This window comes from Vombatus ursinus, unplaced genomic scaffold (genome assembly GCF_900497805.2).
Source record: "Vombatus ursinus unplaced genomic scaffold, bare-nosed wombat genome assembly UNPS02014832.1, whole genome shotgun sequence".
In the NCBI taxonomy this organism is placed as follows: Eukaryota; Metazoa; Chordata; class Mammalia; order Diprotodontia; family Vombatidae; genus Vombatus; species Vombatus ursinus.
In genome coordinates this window covers 16,923,013-16,947,765 of record NW_020954610.1, presented here as the reverse complement: position 1 = coordinate 16,947,765, position 24,753 = coordinate 16,923,013, and the positions used below count along the sequence as shown (strand labels likewise).

Genomic DNA, 24,753 nt, shown 5'->3' with positions numbered 1-24,753 from the left:
TATACCCAAAAAGTGTGACATGGATTTTTGTTGTTTAGTCATGTCAGTTGTTTCCAACTCTTTATGACCCCAACTGAGGTTTTCTTGGCAAAGACACTGTAGTGGTTTGTCATTTCCTTCTCCAGCTCATTTTTATTTTAACTGAGGCAAACAGGGTTAAGGGACTTGCCCGGGGTCACACAATTACTAAGTGTCTGAGGCCTGATCTGAATTCAGGAAGAGTCTTCCTGACTCCAGGCCCAGGATTCTATCCACTGCACCATTTAGCTGCTCCATGACATGGATTACAGTTGAGAAAATACGAAATGTTTTCAAGGATTCCAAGCTACTCCCAGAAACAAAACCCAATCTTCTTAATACCAATATTCTTCTGGTAATGTTAGTTGTAAATCATAAAATACAATTTCTAAAACAATCAAAATTGTGAATGACTCAAAAGATAATGAAGAGGATAAATGGTGTATAAATGGAAACATGTTACTAATTCTGACCTTAGTGGCATATGTATGTTATCCATGAGATATATATACCAGGGAAAAAGGATGTAGGATGGTTGTGCAGTAAGGTTATCAGTAGGCCAATTCTATAGTGACACCTACGTTAGTGCTGTAAAAAAAAAGATCTAGAGAAACAGCCTTAGTGCCTTGGTGGTCCCCTTATGGAGGAGAATCTATAGGAAAATATAGATTAATCCAGTAGGGTAAGAAAGCCTCAGTGGGTTGAAATCTGCACTGCAGGAGGTAGTATCCACATCAAAGAGACCATGGATTGACTGAAGTACTGTATATCAGTAAATTAATTTAACTAAAGAGGAAACGTATTATCACTATTCTGATATATTACTCTAAGAAGCACTACTTTTCTCTATCAATTGAACTCTAACATTTAAAACTGGTATAATTTACAGTCTCTGCTCAGTGGGTTTGAATCTAATTTTTAAACCAATCTAGAAATTGACTTTTAAGAGCTACAATAAATAAGGATTCAGACTGTGTTAAATATTTTACAACCTAGTATCATCTAAAATTTCGGAAGATGTAATGAAATAGAACTTTACACCTACTACTGAAAGAAAGCAATGTGGTATAATAGTGAGTACAAAGAACATCGGGCTGCTGACCCTTGTTCTGCTTGTTAACAAGCTATGAGTCTTGGGCATTTGCCACTTACTTATCATCTATGGGTCTCAGTTTCTCTTTAGGTCAGATGATCTCTCAGTTCCCTTCCAGTTCTAACCATCTTTGAACAAAATTATTTTGGGCTTTCTTTAGTGCCAAATGCATACAGACTCTTAATAAATATTAAATATAAGTTTTATGAACATGAAACTGCATGTGTGGTAAGGAAGTATGATCTAGGAGGCAAACAAAGAATAGGAAAGTCATGGAAATTTATTACATTCAGTATCTGTAAAATACATATGTGCATGTACATATTTATGTATATAAGTACATATATATGTATATAACTCCCTTAAACTAAATTTATAAGTGCTTTAAAATTTAGGCTTTGAAGCTTAATTCATTATTATATTCTGATTTCTAATACATAATAACTAATAAATTATAATAAGAGCTAACAGTGTTTCAAAATTTACAAAAGTCAACTAATTTTTAAGTACCTACTATGTGCCAGGCACTATGCTAAGCACTGGGGATACAAATCTCCTTTTATCCTCAACTGAGGAGGTAAGAGCATAACATCCTCATTTTACAGATGAGAAAACTGAGACATGCAAAGGTTGATGACACACATCACACAAAATCACACATAGCTAGTAAATGTCTGTGGCCAGACTTGAACTCAGGTCTTTCTGACTCCAGGTTCTATCTACTGAGCCATCTAGCTGTCCTAACAAGATTTTTGTAGACTAACATACTGGATTTCATACTAAACTGTATGTAAAATGAAAAGAAACAAAGACAGGCAATAATTTAAAAAAAAAAGTCTTAGAGATAAGTTTTGATTGTATTCAAATTTTTATTTTTTTCAACAAAAAACTCAAGACAATGATTTTAAATAATAAAACATGGTAAAGTCTATTTTAGACATTTGTTGGTATCTTTAAAGATAGCTTATTAAATTTGGACTCCTGCAGTTCTGTTGTGATGCTCTCTACAGCACTTGTTTTAATTCTTTTCATTTCATAATCAACCCATACTTCCTAAACAAAGAATCAACCTAAGTGAAGCTTCACTTTTGTGAGCTAGACTCCACTACTGCAAAAAGCACACATACAGAAGAATAATTTTCCATATCTACAAAACATAAGAAGTCTGTTCAGCCTTTTTTGGTTTTGTTACATTGCCCACACTGAAATCAGCAGAAAGCTAAATTTAAGCAAGGCTTCACTTTAGCAGTGCAATGAATGGCATCAACCAAACTTCATTAAACACAAACCAAATATAAACACGGTCAGCAAAATTAAGCTGTGTAATAGTGATGAAAAAAGAAACACTTAGTGGGTCACAACTAGACTGGTTTTCATTGTGCAACTCTCCTCAGGAAACATCACTACCTGATTCACCTAAGAAATGGAACACGCATCAAAGCCTTTGTTCATGTAGAAAATGCCCTTCAAACAAATTCAGTGATATCATAAGGCAATAGAATATTAAACAAAGTGAAGCAATTTGGCCCAGAGAAATGCTTATATATAGTTTATACATAAGATACACACACAAATAGTACATTTTGAACTGTGTGTATATTCATCATTAGACAATTAAATGGATTGGCTCAGTGAGGTGAAAAAAGTATCCATTTGCTATAAATACATGTAATTATTGCTAATATGCTACACATTACACCTTGACAAAGAAACTGTAATAACTTGGAAATTAAAGCTGCCATATCGTCATTGCTAGCCCTGCAATTAGCCAGTAGACATTCATTGTGACACGCCATCTAATTGTGAAGAAAAAGAAGCACAAATATCATTATAAAAACAAAAGGCTTATGCACCGTCCCTTAAATTTTGCCAATTAAAAAAAAAGTCCAGTTCACCATAAGTTAACAATAGCCTGACAAGTGTCAAAGGCAAGTTTAAGGGTGTGATGGGAAGGGAAGGGTGAAGTACAGCATGCATTTACAACTTACATTAATCTAGTCTATTTAGTTATACAAAAATTCAATTTAAATAAGACTAGACTAACTGTAATAGGCACAAAAGAAAAGCTAACAGTAGACTTAGTTTGATACTGATTAAATTTAACAATAAAGTCATCCTGCCCTTCTTAATACTCTACTGCAGTTTTAATTTATTGATGACTAGAATATTTGCTCACTTAAAAAAAGATATCAAATACCTGCATCATGAAATTACATTCTTATTAACAATAAGACATACTGTGTAAGAAAATAGGTCATGTGTGAAATGTTTCTGAAATGCATTTTTTTCTCACAACTATCAAAACATTCACTCACACTAAAACAAAACCAACCCCCCTGAAAAAAGTTAAGGAAAAGTAGAATAAGGATTAGGGGTGCTGGGAAGGAAGGGTTAAGCTACACTAATTACAGCACAGTGATTAACAATGGTTCAAGACAGAACCAACAAGAGTTGGCCAAAAAGATGCCTTCAATACATGGCTACCATTAAAAACCAAACTTCCACTTTTGGTTCATTGCAGTGAGACCAAAAAACAAACAAACAAAAAAAAAAACCAAAAACAAAAACAAACCTCTCTCATATATACATATAAATACAAGACTCCAGCTCTTCTTTTAAAAGTTTTTTTTTTCCTGGTTTGTTTTTTTTTGCAAGGCCTAGTTACTTAATACAATTTATATTTGCTCTGCAGCAACTACAAGAGGTAGTCATAAAGCATGAAAAAGTTTCTCTACTAGTCCCCCACAGTCAGCATAATGATATTAGACACTCCATATAGGCATAAAATTACTATCTAGTCCTTGCTAGCCAGTGGGCCAAAGATAATTTTATCCCATAAATTTACTAGACTAGCCTATTGCCAAATCTGAAATTTTCTTTACTGAAGGATACTGTCATAGTGTTTGCTGCAGAGCAATTATATGTCCTTTTCTTTTTTTAAGGGTCCTGGAACCAGTTCTCTTGATTCTCTTTTGTATAAAACAAGGTACCAGTTGGCCAAGATGACACATCTATTTTTTTTCTTTTTCACAGATGCAAGTGCCATGCAAAATAAATTAAAGAACAGATACCAAAACATACAAGTAATAAAACTATTGAAGGTAGATTTTTAAAGCATTTATATAAACATAATTTATAATACTTCTCTCTCTTTTTTTCTTTTTATTTTCTTTAATACAGTCACAAAGCTGTGGTTATACGTCAAGGATTTCCTCTGCCGTGCCACCACAGCGTAATCTGTAGCGTCCTGTTCTCCAGCTTATAGTAGGGTCCCACAATGCTGATAGGAAAATGTATATTGTCATGGATTCTCGGATGAACCAAGCTACTGCATAATCAAGTTTTGAAAAACATAGAGCGCCACCCTAGGAATTACAAAAATTAACATTTAATATTTTCTTTCTTTATTGCATTCCATATCAAGAATTATTTTAGAAACAAATCTCTGCTTTTATCATTCCAAGTGTACTTTAAGGTGTAATTTAATTCCTTATGTAATTAAAATTTTTAAATATAAATTTCTCATATCTAGTAATGGCTTCTAAAATTCAAAAAAAATTAACTACAAAAGAAAATCATGGAATATTGAAGTAACTGTCATTGGTTCTTCTGTCTATCAAATAGTAAGTATATACTACAATGTATTTCCCACAGCCTATGTTTCATTTACAAGGAATTGAAATAATTCTAAACTCAACACCCCACTAACAGAAAATATTGTTCAAATCTAATGCCAAGACTCAGCAGAAAACTGATGAGCACTTCTGACTAAAGGGTAGAGAATCTGTTCAACTCCTTAAGCTTAAAAAAAAACAAAACTGTTTTGCTTAATCAACTGCCAAGCTCTACATGCTTACCCACATACCTGGACACCCCTGAGTTGAATATAGTCAAATATAAACCAGGCCAGGCAATGACACATGAAAAATACCATGATATCCCATCGAAATACATGGTGAGCTGCCCATCCAATAATTAAACTGGCAACAAAGCATTCAGAAATTGGTTCACAAATTATTGTTGCAGGCAGCATATTGATTCGTAGTTTGGTCCACCTAAAAGAAAAAAAGATTTCTTTAAAAAATAAGCAACAGCTCAGATTCAAATCTAATCAGTTTAATGTCTGGTCAGACTACTTTTTGGAAGACTACTCCTTTTAAAATTTCAAGATTTTTCTCTCATATTATATAGCAAAACAAAACTAAAAGCAAAAAGACTAGATTAATTGTAATGGTCCACATTCTGACAAATAATACAAATTATAAAATTTAAATAAAGCTTTTTTAAGTGAAATATATATATATGTGTGTGTGCATATATATCTCCACCCCTCTCAATAGGCACTAAACAATATATTTGGCAAAATTTATTTCACTAAATCACAGTGTAGAAAAATAAGCACAGAAGGAACAAGGTGGTTTTATTTACCTGATCATTCTGGACTGAAACTGAGAAATTGAATAGGAACCAGAATTTTGCATTGCAACTTGAGTGGCCATTGCAAACCTCCAACCTCTGGAAATTAATATAATTATTAAATGAGATATAGCTTATAAGTGAGATATAGATTATAATATAGGGAGCTTACAGCTCGCTGCATTAAAATATAATTGGTTACATATTTATCCACAATAATTTGATATCAGTTGTAGTTTGGAAATCTTTTGTAAAACTGATATTGAAGAAGATAAAACTAGCAAACCAGAAAGAATGACCTAATTGAGATATAGCATATCTATAAATTGTTTTAGTTAAACAATTTTTCTGTTATCTGTACTTAATTTAGCATGTGACATATAAACTACAGTTATGTAAGTACAATAAGCTACATACATACATACACACACACACACACACACGACAATTTGGACTTTTAGGACATAAAGCTAGATGAGACCTCAGAAATCACCTAGTCCAATTCCTCTCAGTTTTACAGATGAAGAAATTAAGGCCACAAAAGGCAATTTGATTTGCCTATAGTCACACAACTAGGAAAGTGGTAGACCTGGGATTCAAACCCAAGTGATCTGATTCCAAATGCAGTGTTCTTTCCACTGTGCTGTTTAACTAGAAATTGAAACTAAGTTAACATTTCAGCCTATGAATATTATACATAGAGGTTTGGGGATTTTTTGTTTCCAATACACTTTTGGCACCAGGTTTGAAGAAAAAGACAACACATTAATTTCTCTAGCAAAATTAGAGGCAGCTAGGTGGCACAGTGGATCAAGTACTACACCTGAAGACAGGAAGACCTAAGTTCAAATTTGGCCTAAGACAGTTACTAGCTATGTTGTCCTAGGCAAGTTGTTGGTTTTCTTTATCTGCAAAATGGGTATTATAATAATAGCATGTCCCCCTGCCTCAGCCCCAGAATTGTGGTGAGGATAAAATGAGATATTTGTAAAGTATTTTGCAAATCTTACAATGATACACTATTAATAAACAGTACCTTATAGCATAAAAATTTGAGGTCAGCTACAAAAAATCTTCACCTAACTTTTAAAAAATAAAAGCAACTATGGATCAATTCTGAAATCACACTCTATGCATTTTCATCTAAATTCTAAAAGGTCAAAACATTAAGGCTATCTTGAATCACAATAAAACATTGTGCTTTTTCCAAATACAGAAATTCACACCTCTTCCAATGAAAAAAATCATTAACATCACATATGCAACCCCTTTAAATGACTCCAAATCATATTGTTAAATTTGAAAAAAAAATTGAAGCATCTAGGCATTTATTTCCTTCATTAGGATATAGTTATGAATCATAAATAAATTTTGCTTTTTCATTGTTTCATAATTCTTATAAGCTATGTATGTTCACCAGTAAAAAAAAAAAGTTACAGTTAATGTTACAAATATTCTTTCAAATACACTAGTAACTGAACCTATGCTTTTTTTAAAGAAGATAATGAAGTAGGAGAGAGTACATGTAACATAAAAAATAGCTTAAATAATGTATATGGCAATAAGACCGCTTTTCATGCATAGTTATAAAATTGTTTTACAACTTTTAAGTCTTGCCATGAGAGTTAGACTTAAGACTTGCCATGAGAGGAGTAGCATATTCTAGGGCTTGATGAAAAAAGAACCCAGAAGCTCAACTTCCATAGTAGACAAATTAATTTAGCATTTAAAATTGTTTCCCATTTAAAAAAAAAATGAAAAGCCATCTCCTGTGGTTCCCTAATATAAGGCACAAAAAAAAATTTTTTTAGAAGACCTGTTTATTTATTCACTTCAACACTCTGAAAGATCCCTGATTTTGTTAGCATGGGCATTCTCTCCACTAATACATCTCTCCAACATGAACTGCCACAAATGCAGTTCAGTCCCTGGTGGCCAACCTTGTGCTGAGAAGCCTCACTAAATTAAACTAGACTAGTCCTTGGACAATAAGCACAAAGTCCCTCACTGGAACTTTTCTCAAAGCCTTTCCAGCTTTGCTAGGCCTTGCCAGAGCTTGTGTCCTACTAGAACACCCTTTAAGAATCCAGGAATACATCTGTGCAACAATGAAGCATCCGAGTCAGTTCTAGTGGGAAAAAATTTACGTACTCATTTATAATCTTTTTAAAAAATTTCTTTTGTACTTCACATACACATATTACTTTGTGCTACTACTAAAAACATCCTGATTTAAATTAGTTATCTTACCGGTCAGCTATTGCTTTAGCCATAAAGTAATCTTCAGCAATGTATTGGGCAAAAGCTATAAGCCCTCCTGCTTGATCTAATACATCCTTCCTCATCAAACACGACATTCCTGTCACACATTTGAACCCAGTAACATTAGCTGAGATATAGGACCTTGGATGTGAAGTTCCAAAATATACCTGCCAAAATAGAAATCAAAATTAATGTTTTATGGTACTGAAACAGGAAGTGTAAACAATTTTCCAAATAAATTATCTTTAAACATACATTCTATCATTTTTTGCAGGCAAATATTTAGACTCAAAATGGAACACATGGGCATTTAAACATTTACTCAATCTTCATCCTTCCTGATCTTTATGCAGTATCTGACACAGCTGACCAACTTTCTCCTGGACAACTTTTTTCTCTCTGGATATTCACGATACTCCTCTGTCTTGATTCTCCTCCTATCTACCTAGTCAAAACTTCTCTATCTCCCTAGCTGGATTATAATCCATTATAATCCATCCTACCCCCTCAAAAAGTGGTTACATCCTAATGCTCTATCCTTGACACCTTTTTTTGGTCTCTCTCAATACCCGTTCTATGATCTTATCTGGTTCAATTATCATATCTATAATGATGACTCCTAAATCTTTATGGCCAGCCCATGTCTCTCTCCTGAGCTCTAGTCACACGTTCCGAACTAGTTATTACAGCTTATGAATTTGATGTCCTGGGTGTTAACAAGGTTATCAAGATTAACATACCTGAAACAGATTTTATTATCTTTTCCCCAAAATCTACCCCTCTTATAAACTTCCCTATTTCTGTTGAGGATACCACAATACTTCCAATCAAGCAAGTTCCCAACCTTGAATCACTCCTGGGTACCCATTTTCCCTCACTCGACATAATCAATGAGTTCTACTTCCACTTGCCACTCACATAGCATATGTGATTCTGGGCAAGTCACTTAACCTCAACTGCCTCACAAAAATAAATAAATAAATAAATTTTTATCTTTATCTTTCTTGTACAAAAAATACAGCATGAAACTTAACATAGACACAGAGTTTCTATAACCCATATTGGTTCCTCTCCATCTCCAAAAACTGTATTATACAGGCCATAAAACATTTGGGTTGTTCAGTTAGTGTCAAAAGGGGAAAGATGAAATATAAAGCCTTTTACTCTTAATCCCATTTGAGATGATGTACTTATCATTATTTACTCAAATGAGTAGACAACAGATTTTCTCAGAAAAGAAAACAACCTTCCATAGTTCTGAAATTTTTGTAAATGGAAATAGGATGAATTCAAACCTTCTTCTACCCCTTATAAAACAAAGAATCCCAAGGGTTGGGTCTGACCTGAACTCAACTGACAGGTTTGACAATATATTAAACAACTCAGGCTGCTACAAAGAGTAGTTTATGAACCAAGCACAACAAAAGATAATTCTCTAAGCCTGCCTAAGTTTTAATAAAGACTCATAAAGGGATCTCTGGCGACTTAGGGATAACATTCACCTCAATATCCACGAGGAACCTTGTAGACCACATGGAAAGCACTGACAGTCTTAGAAACAACAGAAATTTTAAAAGTCTACCTTAGAATGACAATAACACATGGTAGGCACATTCATTTTGTAATTTCAAAAAATAGGAAAATTTGTATGGTACATAAGGATATGAAGTATCTAATTTTACAACAGTTCTTCAAGACTATTTTACTAAACAAAAACCACAATACTTTTAAAATGGCTACCGTATAATTTCTTGCTGTGGGGGGAAAAATGTTGCCATTCTATATTAAGTGTCATGGTCCAAATATTCCAAAGTCAAAATAAAAACATGACAGAGTAAATTTCTATCTACATCTCCAGTCTTCGGATCCAGAAGACCTAGGTAAAGTCTTGCCTCTGCCCCATGACTACAAGTTCTGGGCAAGTCACTTAACCTCTTAGTGCCCCCAGGCACTTCTAAGGATCTAAATTTCAGAATAATTATGGCTGTGTTATAGAGAGAATTTATCACTGGAAATTTTCTACACTAATGAGATGAAACCATAGGTCTCAACCATTTTTTAAAATGAATTTATATCTTCTTCAGAACAGTTATTTAAAATAATTCTGGGGGCAGCTAGGTGGTGCAGTGGATAGAGCACCGGCCCTGGATTCAGAAGGACCTGAGTTCAAATCCGGCCTCAGACACGTAACACTTACTAGCGGTGTGACCCTGGGCAAGTCACTTAACTCCCATTGTCCAACCAAAAACCAAAATAAAATAAAATAATTCTGAGGAATTTAACTGCTACATTTAAAAGAACAGTTATAATTGGAAGACTATCAAACCAAATTTACTTCCTATTTAACACAGAAATTTAAGTTTGTTAGCTGAAATACTACCTATAAACTCAAAAGGATTTGTCAGAGTTTCTACTTATTAATATATGTCAGAAAAAATTAAGGCAGGCTTCCACCATGTTGGGCAGAGCTGTGGCAAACTCATGGGAAGATGCGGGTTAAGAGTCACACAGAATGGGCAGGCATGAAAGAGTTTGTTTGGCTGGAAAAAACTCAAAGGATATATGCATGAAAAGCTTTCCTTTGTCATAAGAACGTACTGCATCCTATAATCTTCCTTCTAACATTCTATTTATTCTTAATACTGGAACCAACAAGCAAGGAGCAAAGAGAAATGAAATGCATTTATCTGACAAGAAGAACGAAGATTCACCAAAGTTTTGAAATTTTAAAAAAAAATGTGATTTGAGTAGAAAAAATTGGAGAGGTAGAGTTCATTTTACACCTTTAGTTCATAAACATAACAGTCTGCCAAGAGATTGGGACTGTCAACAATTATGGGTGAACCTTTTAATTCTAGTTTTATCTCAAGCTGCATTCCAAATCCCTCAGGTAGTTTATGAAATCATCAAATCAACCAGGGAATACAGGACAGATTTTAGAGACTCTTTCCGGGTATCAAGGCCTGGGTTATCTTTAAATAGTCAGAAGGGGCAATCCATAGTACTTATCTAATGGGTTCCAGGAGAGAAGCAAGGGAGCCTAGAAACAAATACAAATCCTAGTAACTCCTAGGATGATACAGTCTCATCCTTTCTCTAGCTGGATGAATCTGCTTTATATCAATTGTCCTTTAAGTTAAGGTATTTTCCAGACATATCAAATATCAGGGGAAGATTCAGGTTTCCTAGGTTCACCCTAATTCTAACTCATACCCCTAGAACAGCTCTAAAGTATTTTAAAGGATTGTGGACCTGGCAACATAATGGCATTCATAAATACCACACTCACCTGTTCTAATGTAGCAGCAAAACCCTGTCTGTCTGCAACATAGGGTAGACCATGAACCAAGCCCACTTTTTCTGTCATTTGATTAACCATGTCAGTTAATGTGTCTGGAATTACTAGAAAAAAGGAATGGGGGATTAGTTTTCTTTAATTAAATGCCAAAGACACTAAAATTATCTTTATGAATCATACTATAAATATAAAACATGATTGCATTTGTATTTAAGTAAATATAAATGCAACTATCAAATAACAATTCTAGGCTATGTGCCAAATTCCCCCCCCCACCAAAAAAAGTATTGAAGATGGCGGAGTGAAAGCAGTGACTTGCTTGAGCTCTCCCCCAAACCCCTCCAAATACCTATAAAAAAATGGCTTTAAACAAATTCTAAAGCAGCAGAACCCACAAAAAGACAGAGTGAAACAAATTTCCAGCCAAAGACAACCTGGATGGTTTATCAGAAAGGTATATCGCGCCGGGCAGGGATAGGAGTGAAGTGTGGCGTGGGCGCTCAGGCCTCAGCGACCCTGGAGCAGGCCTCAGAGGACTGAATCGCAGGCAGCTGTGGTGGTTTCCAGACTTTTCAACCCATGAAAGCCAAAGACAACTTAGAAGGTCAGTGGGAAAAGTCTGTGACTGTGGTGAGAGGTAGAAGCTAGGTCTCAGCCACCCCCAGGGCAGCAGATGCCTCCTGAGCTTCCTGCCCACAGACTGAATGGGAATCAAGGGGCTGATCAGAGGGGGACTTCAGGGATCTCTTTGCCAGTGCTAAGGCAGGAATCTCTTGCTTTACCCGTGCCTGGATCTGGGTCACAGTTCTGAGGGGTGTTCCTGGGGCGAGGAGGAGCCCTGCCATGGTGGAGCTTGTTGTGGCTGTGGAGAGGAAACACCTTGCCCTTATCATACCACCTTGGAAGAACTGAAAATTTATAGGTCCCTAGAAGTATCTCTGAAAATGGCTGTATAAACCCCCGAAGCGTAGGACAGTACATTCTCCACATTGGAAGCAGACTCTTACATTAACAAAGAGTTTAAAACTCAAGTAATTGGCCAAAATCACGAGTAAGCAGCGCAAAAAGAGTCAGACTATATTATCTTACTTTGGTGACAAAGAAGATCAAAACATACAACCAGAAGAAGACAACAAAGTCAAAGCTCCTACATCCAAAGCCTCCAAGAAAAATATGAATCAGTCCCAGGCCTTGGAAGAGCTCAAAAGGGATTTTGAGAAGCAAGTAAAAGAAGTAGAGGAAAAACTGAGACTGATGCAAGAAAATCATGAAAAACAAGTCAAGAGCTTGCTAAAGGAGACCCAAAAAAATACTGAAGAAAATAACACCTTAAAAAATAGTCTAACCCAAATGGCAAAAGAGGTCCAAAAAGCCAATGAGGAGAAGAACGCCCTAAAAAGCAAAACTGGCCAAATGGAAAAGGAAGTCCAAAAGATTGCTGAAGAAAATACTTCCTTAAAAATTAGAATAGAGCAATTGGAAGTGAGGGATTTTATGAGAAATCAAGACACTGTAAAACAAATCCAAAAGAATGAAAAATTAGAAAACAATGTGAAATATCTCATTGGAAAAACAACTGACCTGGAAAATAGATCCATGAGAGAGAATTTAAAAATTACTGGACTTTCTGAAAGCCATGATCAAAAAAAGAGCCTAGACATCATCTTTCAAGAAATGATCAAGGAAAACTGTCCTGATATTTTAGAACCAGAGGGCAAAATAGAAATTGAAAGAATCCACTGATCTCCTCCTGAAAGAGATCTCCAAAGGAAAACTCCTAGGAATATTGTAGCCAAATTCCAGAGTTCCCAGGTCAAGAAGAAAAGATTACAAGCAGCCAGAAAGAAACAATTCAAGTATTGTGGAAACACAATCAGGATAACACAAGATTTACCAGCTTCTACATTAAGGGACCGCAGGGCATGGAATATAATATTCTGGAGGGCAAAGGACATAGGATTACAACCAAGAATCACCTACCCAGAAAAAATGAGCATAATCCGTCAGGGGAAAAAATGGTCATTCAGTGAATTAGAGGACTTTCAAACATTCTTGTTGAAAAGACCAGAGCTGAATAGAAAATTTGACTTTGAAATACAAGACTCAAGTGGAACATGAAAAGGTAAACAGGAAAGAGAAATCATAAGGGACTTATTAAGGTTGAACTGTTTACATTCCTGTGTGGAAAGATGATATTTGTAACTCAGGAGACCTTTGTCAGTATTAGGGTAGTTGGAGGGAAAAAATTATATGTATATATATATAGATAGACAGATAGATAGATAGGTAGACAGGTAGATAGATAGATAGAGGGCAAAGGGTGAGTTGATCTGGAGAATAAAATTAAGGGGTGAGAGAGGATTATACTAGGAGAAGGAGAAAGGGAGAGGTAGAATGGGGTAAATTATCTCACAAAAAAAAACCAAAAGAAAAGGCTCTTACAGTAGAGGGGAAACAGGGGAAGGTGAGAGGGAATGAATGATTCTTATTCTCACAGGATTTGACTTAAGGAGGGAATAACATACACACTCAATTGGGTACAGAAATCTGCCTTACCCTACAGGAAAATAGGGGGGAAAGGGGACAAGAGAGTAAGGGGATGATAGAGAGGAGAGAAGATTGGGAAAGGGGGTAATCAGAAACAAATACTTCTGAGGAGGGACAAGGTCAAAAGAAAGAATAGAATAATTGGGGGGGGCAGGATAGATTAAGGGAAATAGAGTTAGTTTTTCACAGCATGTCTACTATGGAAGTGTTTTGCATAACTGCACATGTATAGCCTATATTGAGTTGCTTGCCTTTTCAATGAGGGTGGGTGGGGAGGGAGGAAGGGAGAAAACTTGGAACCTAAAGTTTTAAAAACACATGTTTAAAAAAAAAAGTTTTCACATGCAATTGAGAAATAAGAAATACAGGAAATGGGGTACAGAAATCTATCCTGCCCTACAGGAAAACAGAAGGGGAAGGGGATAAGAGAAGGTGAGGAGAGACAGAAGGGAAGGAAGACTAGGGGAAGGGGTATTTAGAATGCATGCCATCTTGGGGTGGGGGAGGGGTGAGATGGGGTGAAAATTTGGAACTCAAAATCTTGTGGAAGTAAATGTTGAAAACTAAAAATAAATAAATTTATTAAAAAAAATATTAAGACATAGAACAAACCTCAACATTTACAATTAAAATTTAGTAGTAACAGTGGAGCAGAGTTCACATCAACATATATTTAATGAATGCCACTAATTGGGAGATTATACTGAGAATTATTATTAGATGGGATTTAAAGCAGTGATGATAAAATGTGCAGATCTGTGCCCCTACTTTAAGAAAAGTAGCCTATGAAAACTTAGAAAACAAAGTTTTTGCTCTATTAAAAAAAAAACTCACAATAGCATTTCTGAAAACAGTAAGCTTCCCAATCATATTCAAAAGGATCTGAATTTTTAAATGTTAATTTATAAGCAACTTGAAAGACAGATATTTTCTGTAAAATGGGAGGACACCTATATTTTTAAATTAAAAATGAGCACTTAGCATAAGACAGAGATACTGAGAAGATAACATATTTCCTTCAAAGCCAATGCAAAATATATTATAACCTGTTCGCAAATGGAGGAAAAAACGGGATTTAGGAAAATTTTAAATTATTGCTGAATCACTGTACCTTGACCAAGTAACACACGGTCTCTTTCAATGCAATAATTAAGTTTCAAATTTCACTATTATCAGCAGGTACTTCGTTAAATCATTTACATGTATATGTGTATGTATACATTCTAATAAAAAAAAATCAACATGGCATACTTGACAGAAAAATAGCCTGAGAGTAAGGAGGTTCCAATTGATAAATACTGGCTGGGCCACTCTGGACAAATCACTTAACAACTAAGTGCAACACCTAAGTTGCAAAATATTTGCCAATTTTCATAAATAAGAGTCTTCTCAAAAAGGGTTCCGTACACTAATGATATTAGAGGTCCAGACCACAACACACACACCCAAAAAAGTTCCAATAAGAAATGTACCTATTGTTCTTAATCTCTGTGTACACAAATTATTCTTTAAATAAAGAATAAAATGAAAGAATAAACAGAGGAAAACATAAAGAAGATCTACACATGCAAAAGTTACTAGGTTACATAGTAGTCTTTTTGTACTCAAGAACATTTTAAGACAAGTTCTAATATGCAACATTAAAGATACTGTTATTAAAGATATTAGATATTAAAAATAAAGAATTGCAATGTAATTTACACATCTTTTTAAAAGGTGAACCTCCTTGCCACCTCTATGCCATCACATAACAAAATAACTTTTCCAAGTCAAGAAAGAGGAGCTTGCAGTAAATTATAGTTCAATTACTTATGAACAAATAAATTTATTAGACAAAGGGAAAAATCCTTACCTTTAATTCCACTATCACAAATCCATATGAGGTCATATTTTGCAACTTCATATCCTGGCATTAAATTATTAATTTTGGGATTAATCCCAACCTTCTTGCCACCTAAAAATTTAAAAATACAAAAATGAAAGGGATCACATGATATTATATACTCACTTCTAGAGTTTAGATCACAGAATGGGAGAAAAAGACACCACAGACAACTCTATGACACACTTTTCAAAATATATTTAAAAGGTGACTTAGTTATAAAATAAAAGTAAGGGGCAGCTATGTGGCACAGTGGATAGAGCACCAGCCCTGAAGTTAGGAGGACCTCAGTTCAAATCCAGCCTCAGACCAAACACTTGATACTTACTAGCTGTGTGACCCTGGGCAAGTCACTTAACCCCAATTACCTAAAAACTAAAAAAAAAAATTAAAAAAAAAATAAAAGTAAACACTGAAATACTTAACATTAATTTTATCTTATGTGATTGAGACATAAAAGGTTGAAACTATAAGCAAATTAGGAGAGCAAGGAATAGTTTACTTGTCAGATTTATGGAGAAGGGAAGAATTTATGAGCAAACAAGAGATAGATAACATTATGAAATGCAAAATGGATAATTTTGATTACATTAAATTAAAAAGTTTTTGTACAAAGCCAATGCAACCAAGATTAGAAGTGAAGCAGAAAGCTGGGAAACAATTTTTACAGCCAGTGTCTCTAATCAAGGCTTCATTTCCTAAAATATATACAGAACAGAATTTATAAGAATACAAGTCATTCCCCAGCTGATAAATGGTCCAAGGATATGAACAGGCAGTTTTTAGATGAAGAAATTAAAGATATCTATAGTCACATGAAAAATGCTCTAAATAACTATTGATCAGACAAAAGCAAATTAAAACAACTCTGAGGTACCACACCATCCTATCAGATTGGCTAACGTAACAAAACAGAAACAGGATAAATGTTGGAGAAAATGTTGGAAAATTGGAACACTAATGCATTGTTGGTAGAGTTGTGAACTGATCTAACCATTCTGGAGAGCAATTTGGAACTATGCCCAAAGGGCTGTAAAACTGTGCATACCCTTTGCATACTACATCTATATCCCAAAGAGATCATAAAAAAGGGAAAAGAACCTACATGTACAAAAATATTTATAGTAGCTCCTTTTGTGGCGGCCAAGAATCGGGAATTGAGGATGCCCTTCAATTGGGGAATGGCTGAACAAGTTGTGGTATATGAATGTAATGGAATTCTATTGTTCCATAAGAAATGGTGTGCAGGCAGATTTCAGAAAAAGCTGGAAAGACTTGCATGAATTGATGCTGAGTGAAAAGAGCAGGAAAATATTGTACACAGTAACAGCAACAGTGTGTGATGATCGACTTTGATAGACTTAGCTCTTCTCAGCAATGCAACAATCTAAGCCAATTCCAAAAGACTTATGATGAAAAATGCTATTCACATTCAGAGAAAGAACTATGGAGTCTGAATGCAGATGGAAGCATACTATTTTCACTTTTTTTCTTGTTTTTTCTTTCTCGTGGTTTTTCCCTTTTGTTCTGATTCTTCTTTTACAACATGACTAAAGTAGAAATGTTTAATATGATTGTACATGTATAGCCTATATCAGATCGCATGCTGTGTCTTGGCAGGGGGGAAGGGAGAGAGGAAGGAAAAATTTACAACTCAAAATCGTATAAAAGTGAATGTTGAAAACTAAAAATAAATAAATATATAAACTTAATAAAAAAATTTTATCTTATTTTTTTCAGGATAAAAAAAAAAATCTAATGATATAGGAAGAAGAAATTTCATGTCTTTTGACCTTTGCAAATTTTGTGGCATCAGGTTGACAGTTCTAAACTCACTGCCCTGTTCTCCTTTCATTAGCTGAATTCCTATCCATCCAGTAAAAATCAAATTAAATAAAGACTTCCTGTTTATTCTATAATATATTTATCTGTTTGGCTTAGTCTCCTAAAGACTGAACTCTATAACAGCTTTTATCACACTGCTCCCTATGTACACAGTAGGTGCTTTAAAATGTGATTCAATTTGAATGGCTCCCTGAGTACATTAAATATTAATTCCAACTATCATAGCTATGAATTTAGGGGCTAAAGTTGGGTTTCAGAAGCTTGTCTTTGTTCCACTGAATGAAAATGTATGCTTCCCTACTTGACTCCCAATTTAACTCTTGGTTATTCTAAGTCAATCAGGGAGATAAAGAAAGGTTAAAAAAAAAACCTTTCACATATAAAGAAAAATTTTAAAATGATAGGCAAACATTTTCTTTAAATGACAAGACCATCCCACATGAGATAATCTTACTTTCATAGTTTAAGTTTCTTTAAGAAGTTTACACATTATAATTCAAATAACTGAGGCTGTGTATTTTAACAAGGAACATAATGGTGGAGTCAAAAGGTTTTGATTTGGAGTAACAAGACTCCAAATCTCCTTCAGAGATTAAATAAGTTGGTATCTGTAACTTAAATACAATTCATACTATATAAAACTATATGATACTATAGGTATTTTACAGTACAGTACAAAGAACATTAAAACAAATGAATCAAAGAATTACTGTTACTTACCTATAAACAATCTAGCATCCACATTTGGGTATTTGCCAAGAAGCTTTTTACATACATCAATGGCTGGATCATCATGATCTTGTACACAAAGCAGTACTTCATACTATTGAAAGAAATTATTGCAAGTTAACTAGCAAACTTTAAAAATCAAGCATCTTATATCTAGTATTGCTAATTGATCAAAACATATGGAAAACAATTATATATGTTAAAAGTTAAGAAATCAACACTAGTAACAGAAGCAGCATATGAATACAATTGAACAAAAGTATGCCCTTCTTCAGAATTTGGCTAATGTCCAAGTAGAAAATGAAAAGAAATGGGCAGACAAGACCCGAGATACTTAAAGCTTGTCATTTCTACATATGCCAGCCAGAGACCTTAAATTAAACCCCCAAAATTTCCATTTCCTTCATTGTCACCTAAGTTCTTTTGAACAACAATAAGATTTACAATAAATAATAAGATTTATAATAAAGATTTAAGTTAAGTTTTATAATAAACAATATACAAAGTAAGCTAAACAGTAAAACCTCTATCTTGTAGAAGCTTAGAATTTTAAAACTAGTATTTTTTATTGAAGATGAAATAGAGGTCAAGTCCTGCTACAATTAATTTCAGGAGACTATTAATGATTTTATTGTACCAAATACTGATTGTTAAGTGACATTTGTAGAAAGCGGGGCTGAAACCCATATTTTATGAGGACTTTCACTAGTGAAATTTGATATATACAATATTCTTCACTATAAAAATATTCATAAAATGTATTCAACATAATAATTGTGAAGACATCTACAACTATAATCTGACCAGTACTTAAATCTACTAAACTACAAAGTTATCATTTAGTACCTTACTAAATTTTTTTAAAAAGTTTTTTACCTTCATGTATGAAGATAATGCTACTGACAAAATGTTGGAGCATTATACAACACTTTGGAGTTTTTATTTCCCAAAACTGGTAATAAGTTTACACTAATCTATCCACAGTCTCAGGCTCCTATGTAATCAATGTCATACATACATGACCTGTTTCAAGGAGTGGGGAAGATGGCTGTGACCACAAAACTATGTTGAGTGTGTGTAGGATTAGAAGTATATAATCTTGGGGCAGCTAAGGGGCGCAGTGGATAAAGCACCAGCCTTGGAGTCAGGAGGACCTGAGTTCAAATCTGGCCTCAGAAACATAACACTTACTAGCTGTGTGACCCTGGGCAAGTCACTTAATCCCGACTGCCTCACCAAAACAACAACAACAACAAAAAAAAAACCCAACATAATCTTACTTATTAAGAGACTGCAAAGAATTTTCCTTGCCTAATGCTTAATACTTAATGTAATTTTTATTACCTATGTCTTACAACCACTCCGTTTTACTTTATTAGTAGTTAAAGGTTATGATTAGGATTCGTCGTCCACATGAGAACTATATTAACTATTCTGATGTTCAGAAAGCTAACAAAAATCTGAGAATGGAAAAAAAGATATCTATATGACAACAATCTCTATAATTTCTTGGAATTTATGGGCTGTCTAGGTCAACAGAAGTATCAGCAATAATGTGTAACTAGACTCACCTTTAACTTTCTTTTTAAAAAAAATCTGTAGGGGCAGCTAGGTGGCGCAGTGGATAGAGCACCAGCCCTAGAGTCAGGAAGAACCTGAGTTCAAATCCAGCCTCAGACACATAACACTCACTAGCTGTGTGACTCTGGGCAAGTCATTCAACCCCAATCACCTCATCAAAAATAAATAAATAAATACAATTTGTATTGATCTTTTGTTTTCACATTAAATTCTTTCCCAACATATCCTTCCTCCCACACCCAGTGAGCCATCCCTTATAAGAATTAAAAGAAAAAAGAAAAGTAGTTCAGTAAAATTAACCAACATATCAAACAAGTCTGACAATCTATAACTAAATCCATAACTAAAGCCCCCAACCTCTACAAGCAAGGGAAGTACATTTTCTCAACCCTCTTTTTTTGGTCTAAACTTGGGTCATTATAATTACAAAACATTAGTGAGGCACAAAGTATATGAAGAATTCATAGAAAAGTTAAGAATCTTTCCTCAGAAGAAACTAAAATCATTAAGATCCTTATAGTCAAATTAAGTTGTTCAACTATAATACTCTAAAAAGTTATAAAAAATTTCACAAATATACTATTTAAAAAGATTCAAAAGTTACTGTGATACCTGCTATTTATTGTTATATTATTTATAGGTATACATAAAAATAAATATATTTACACTAAAATATTTATATATTATATATCAATAATATATACATATAAATAATATTTATCTATGAATATAAATATATATAAATATATTTATTATGTTACGTTATTATGCCATTTAGCTCTGCAATTACCAAACAGCAAGAATATTTACAAAGCAGATAATTTAGCAGCATAACCCCCCCCCAAAAGCTACTTTTTAATGACAGCAATACAGTGCCACTAATCTCTCTACCAAAAATACTTGAGGATATAAAATACTAGGAGCTTTGTAGAAGCAAAGGTTTTTAAATACTCTTTTCAGTAACTACAACTTCTTTGGCCTACTTTTGAAAGCAAAACAAGTATCAATACCTTCTGACACCTCAGATTACAATTGAAATTTAGGTTGGCATGACTAAATAATTTTAATATTTAACATCACTTCAGTTCAGTTATGTTTCTGACATTTAAAAATGATACCAAAATGAAGGTGGCATTTCAAGTAGGTTCTAAAGAAGTGGGGTTGAAACAAGCATCTTCAGTTTTCAACGGTGACAATCAATCACCTTTTTGTCTTTACAGTTTGATAGTACTTTATTACTGTACTATAATATTTAATCACTGGCAATAAATAGGATAGTAGATCAATTAAAGTCTGATTATGATAGTACAAAAACTCTTCAGATACGTAATTGTTTGCTATTAATAGAATTAGAAATGCTTTAACATGTAGCATTTATTAGAAAAAATTCAACTTTTACAAAAATGTTTAAGACCTTTAACATCATAATGCTGCAAGAAAAAAAATCATGAGATAATTTCTCAACTGTCTTGCCTAATTGGGAAAATATGAATAAGTGAATACGTAGCTTTCTAAAGTTAGTCTTTTTAGTAATGGAGTTTAACTTGAATTATACTTTTACCAGAATTGCCAATAAACTTATTTAAATATCTCTATTCCTTTTTTCTCTCCCCTTCCTACTCTCTAAGAGAGGGAGAAATGAACGACGAAATTACCAAAATGTTTAAAGTACAAGGGAGGAGGACTTGATAATTGATGAATTTGTTTTTTAAAAAATAACTTCTTGATATTTAAGAATGTAATATTTCAAATTATATTTTGATTTCCTAATACATAATTCATACATAATTTTAAAAAGATATTATGAAGACATAAAACATTTTAAAAAGTCCATGAAATTAGATTTTAGCATGAGAGTAAGGTTATATTCACAAGAAAACCCCATTAATTCAACTCTATATGAATTGGCAAACAATTTTACAAGTGAAATGGTTTTTCCATTAATAAAAAATTAAAATCTTTTAAAAATACACTACCCAATCACATTACATATTAAATTAGCATATTTCTGCTTCTGTATAAATGTCCAATTTGTAAAAACATATTCCGTTTACATAGAAAGTTTTTGTTAAATTTGGATTTGTCCCAACTTTCCAATAAAAACAGAATACAGGAAGCAGAATGAGTACAACAGTTCTGCTCCTAATAAAGGGTTTAAACAAGTAATAGTGAATGCATGAAGAAGGTAATTTACTTGCCCAATTCTTTAACCTAATTTTTAGATGCTATGAATTTCAAAATTTAATTCTTATAAGAAAACAATGTAAATTTGGAATTGTTTGCAAAGTTTTAGGGCCATGGAGATTTTTTTTGTCTTTTAACAAACATTGGCTGCATTTTAACATTAATTTTATTTTTTATACTAGATTCACTTGTTTTAATACTTTTTACTTTCAATATTATGAGGGCATAACACCACTGGCTATCTTCACTTTTTCATTTCCCTACAAAACAGCTCCCCCTATTCCTTTATCCCTAAGTCCACTGTCACCTTCCTCAAAAACAAAAACAAAACAAAACAAAAAAAACCACCCCAGCAATTTTTAGTCACGAAAACATTCATACTTCATTTTGGCACATAAACCATCAGGGATGATGGAATCAGAAACTTAGAGTTGGAAGGGATTTTTTAGGTCATATAATCCAATCTTCTCATTTCATAGATGAGAAAACAGGATCAGAGTAGTCAACTGGGTTGTTCAAGGTCACACAGAAACTAACAGAGTGAAGATCTGAATCTTCAAGGTAAGACCTCAGACTCAAAATTCAGTCTCTATTATATGAGACCTGAATTCTACAAAGGATTTAACTAGCACAGAAAATTTGCTCTCAAATTCTAATTTTAATGTCACATAGCAGAATTTCTCTAATGTAAAAAATAAGACAAAGTTGCATTAATGGCAAATAATTTTTATAATACCAGAAACCCCATTAAGTTTTTTTGTTTTTTGGATTTTTTTTTAAACAAAGTACTATATCTATCTTTTTTAAAAGATCATATATAGCATGGATTAAGTGAAAAAAGGAAATGAACACTTGCACAGAATTTTAAGACTTATAAAACACTTTTTGATAAGGTCACTGTCAAGATATTAGAAAACTTTAACTTAAAATATGCATGTTTAATTTCAAGACTATCTGTCGTCTCATCATAAATCAAAAGGAAAAAAATTATTTTGCATTTTGCTAATGTTTGGCATTAGCTAGTTATTAAACTTGAGCCAAACCACATTGTTTTTCATTTGTTTGTAACATGTTTGTTTACTTATTGTCTCTTCCATTAAATTGTGAGGTCCTTGAAGGCAAGGACTCTCTTTTGCCTCTTTTTGTATCCTCAGTGTTTAGCACGAGGCCTGGTATAAACTAGGCACAAACACTTAATAAATGCTTACCAACCTATTGGAAAGAGCACTATATTTGGAGTCAGAGAACATGGGTATGAATCCTGGCTCTGTAGTCACCAGACTTCTCTGAACCTTAGTTTCCTCACCTGAAAAATGAGAGGCTTGGATGATCGCTTCAAATCTAAATATTATCAAAATAGTGATTTAATGGAGACTTTTGTTTTTAGTGTATTGCTCTACATGTAAGCACCTTCTAGAGACCAAGCACCCAAGTGTTAAGATTCATAAGTACATTAAAATTCTCCTTAGAGCCTATAGTTCATCCTCTGATGAAGATTTCATGTACCAACTTAAATGACTACCTCAATCACCTTAACTTAATGATAAAAGCTAAATATGTTGGTCCTTGTTTTAAAAAAAAATTCAATACAATACCAAAACATATAAATAAAAATACTAAATTAATTCAAAGAAAGAAATTAAAAAGATTTTCTTCTTTTCACCACTCTCCTGTACTAGCTCAAAAGTCTCCTGATTGACCTTTTATTCTTTCTCTAGGCTTTCATCTTTCCCTAATTCTTCCTTCACATAGCTGACAAAATAGTCTTCCCAAGGCACAGGACTTACGAATCAATCACTCCACTGTTCAAAAACTTTCTGTAACTCTATAATGCTAGAAAAAATACATAGACCCTTTTCCTTACCTGGTATTAAAAAGACCCTCTACAATTTGGCTCCAAGCTAACTTTCCAGCCTTATTTAACATCACTTCCCTTAATAAACTCTGTGTTTCAGCCAAACTGGTCTACCAATTGTTCCTTAAACTCAAAATGCCATCTCTCATCTCTGTGTAATCACATAGGCCATCCCATTCCTGGAATTCACCTCTTTTTCGATATGTCCGAAACAGGACTCATTATAATCCTCCCTAAATCAACTTCTTCTACCAACTTTCCTATTTCTATTGATAGCATTACCATCCTCCCAGTTACCCAGGATCAAAATCATAGAAGCATCTTTGCCTGCTCCCTTCTTTTCAACACACATATTCAGGCATGAAATCTGCCATTTTTGCTCCCTTCTCCCTGTTCACACTGCAACAAACCAAATTTAACCTAGTATTTTCCTTTCACCTATCCTACTAACTAGTTTCCAAGCATCTACTCTTTCTCATTTCTAATTCACCCTTCACAAAACTGCCAAAATAATCTTTCAAATGTATAGGTTTGACCACATTACCCCCATGTCTGGAATTTCCCTTTTGCTGAGTCTTTCAATTCCTCTTCACATCAAGAATATCCTATTGCAAATCTCAAACTCAACATGTCCAAAACAGAACTCTATCTCACTCCCCAAATCTACCTCTCTTCTAAATTTCCTTATTTCTGTCAAAGGTACCACTATCCTCTAGTTTTCCAGGTTCACTACCTTAGTGTTATCCTCAAATATTACTCCCTCACCTTACATGTTAATCAGTTGCCATATTTTGCCATTTCTACTACACATCTTTTGCATCAATCTCTTTTCTCTCTATTTACATATTATCATCTTAGTTCATATACTCATCAACTCTCATTTATATTATTACAACAGACTTCAGAATGGTCTCCTAAACTCAAGCTTCTCACCACTTCAGCACACTGCTACCAAACTAATTTTCTTTAACCAAAGATACAAACATATTACTCCTAATTCAGTGAACCAAAATAACTATTGTTCCTAGGATCACACTGCTCTG

The 24,753-nt window shown here is 33.8% G+C and overlaps 1 protein-coding gene across 1 annotated transcript in view; it reads right to left on the bottom strand.

Annotated features, from left to right (window-relative positions):
* Nucleotides 1–1,960: 1,960 nt before the first annotated feature.
* Nucleotides 1,961–24,753, bottom strand: part of UGCG (UDP-glucose ceramide glucosyltransferase) — a 58,398-nt gene continuing 35,605 nt past the window's right edge. The window contains exons 3-9 of the mRNA XM_027839536.1: nucleotides 18,082–18,184; nucleotides 15,487–15,588; nucleotides 11,079–11,191; nucleotides 7,778–7,956; nucleotides 5,540–5,626; nucleotides 4,977–5,166; nucleotides 1,961–4,476 (exon numbers count right to left, since the gene is read on the bottom strand). Of these exons, the coding sequence (XP_027695337.1) occupies nucleotides 4,306–4,476; nucleotides 4,977–5,166; nucleotides 5,540–5,626; nucleotides 7,778–7,956; nucleotides 11,079–11,191; nucleotides 15,487–15,588; nucleotides 18,082–18,184 (945 nt within the window). The 3' untranslated portion in view covers nucleotides 1,961–4,305. The remainder of the gene's footprint in view (nucleotides 4,477–4,976; nucleotides 5,167–5,539; nucleotides 5,627–7,777; nucleotides 7,957–11,078; nucleotides 11,192–15,486; nucleotides 15,589–18,081; nucleotides 18,185–24,753) is intronic.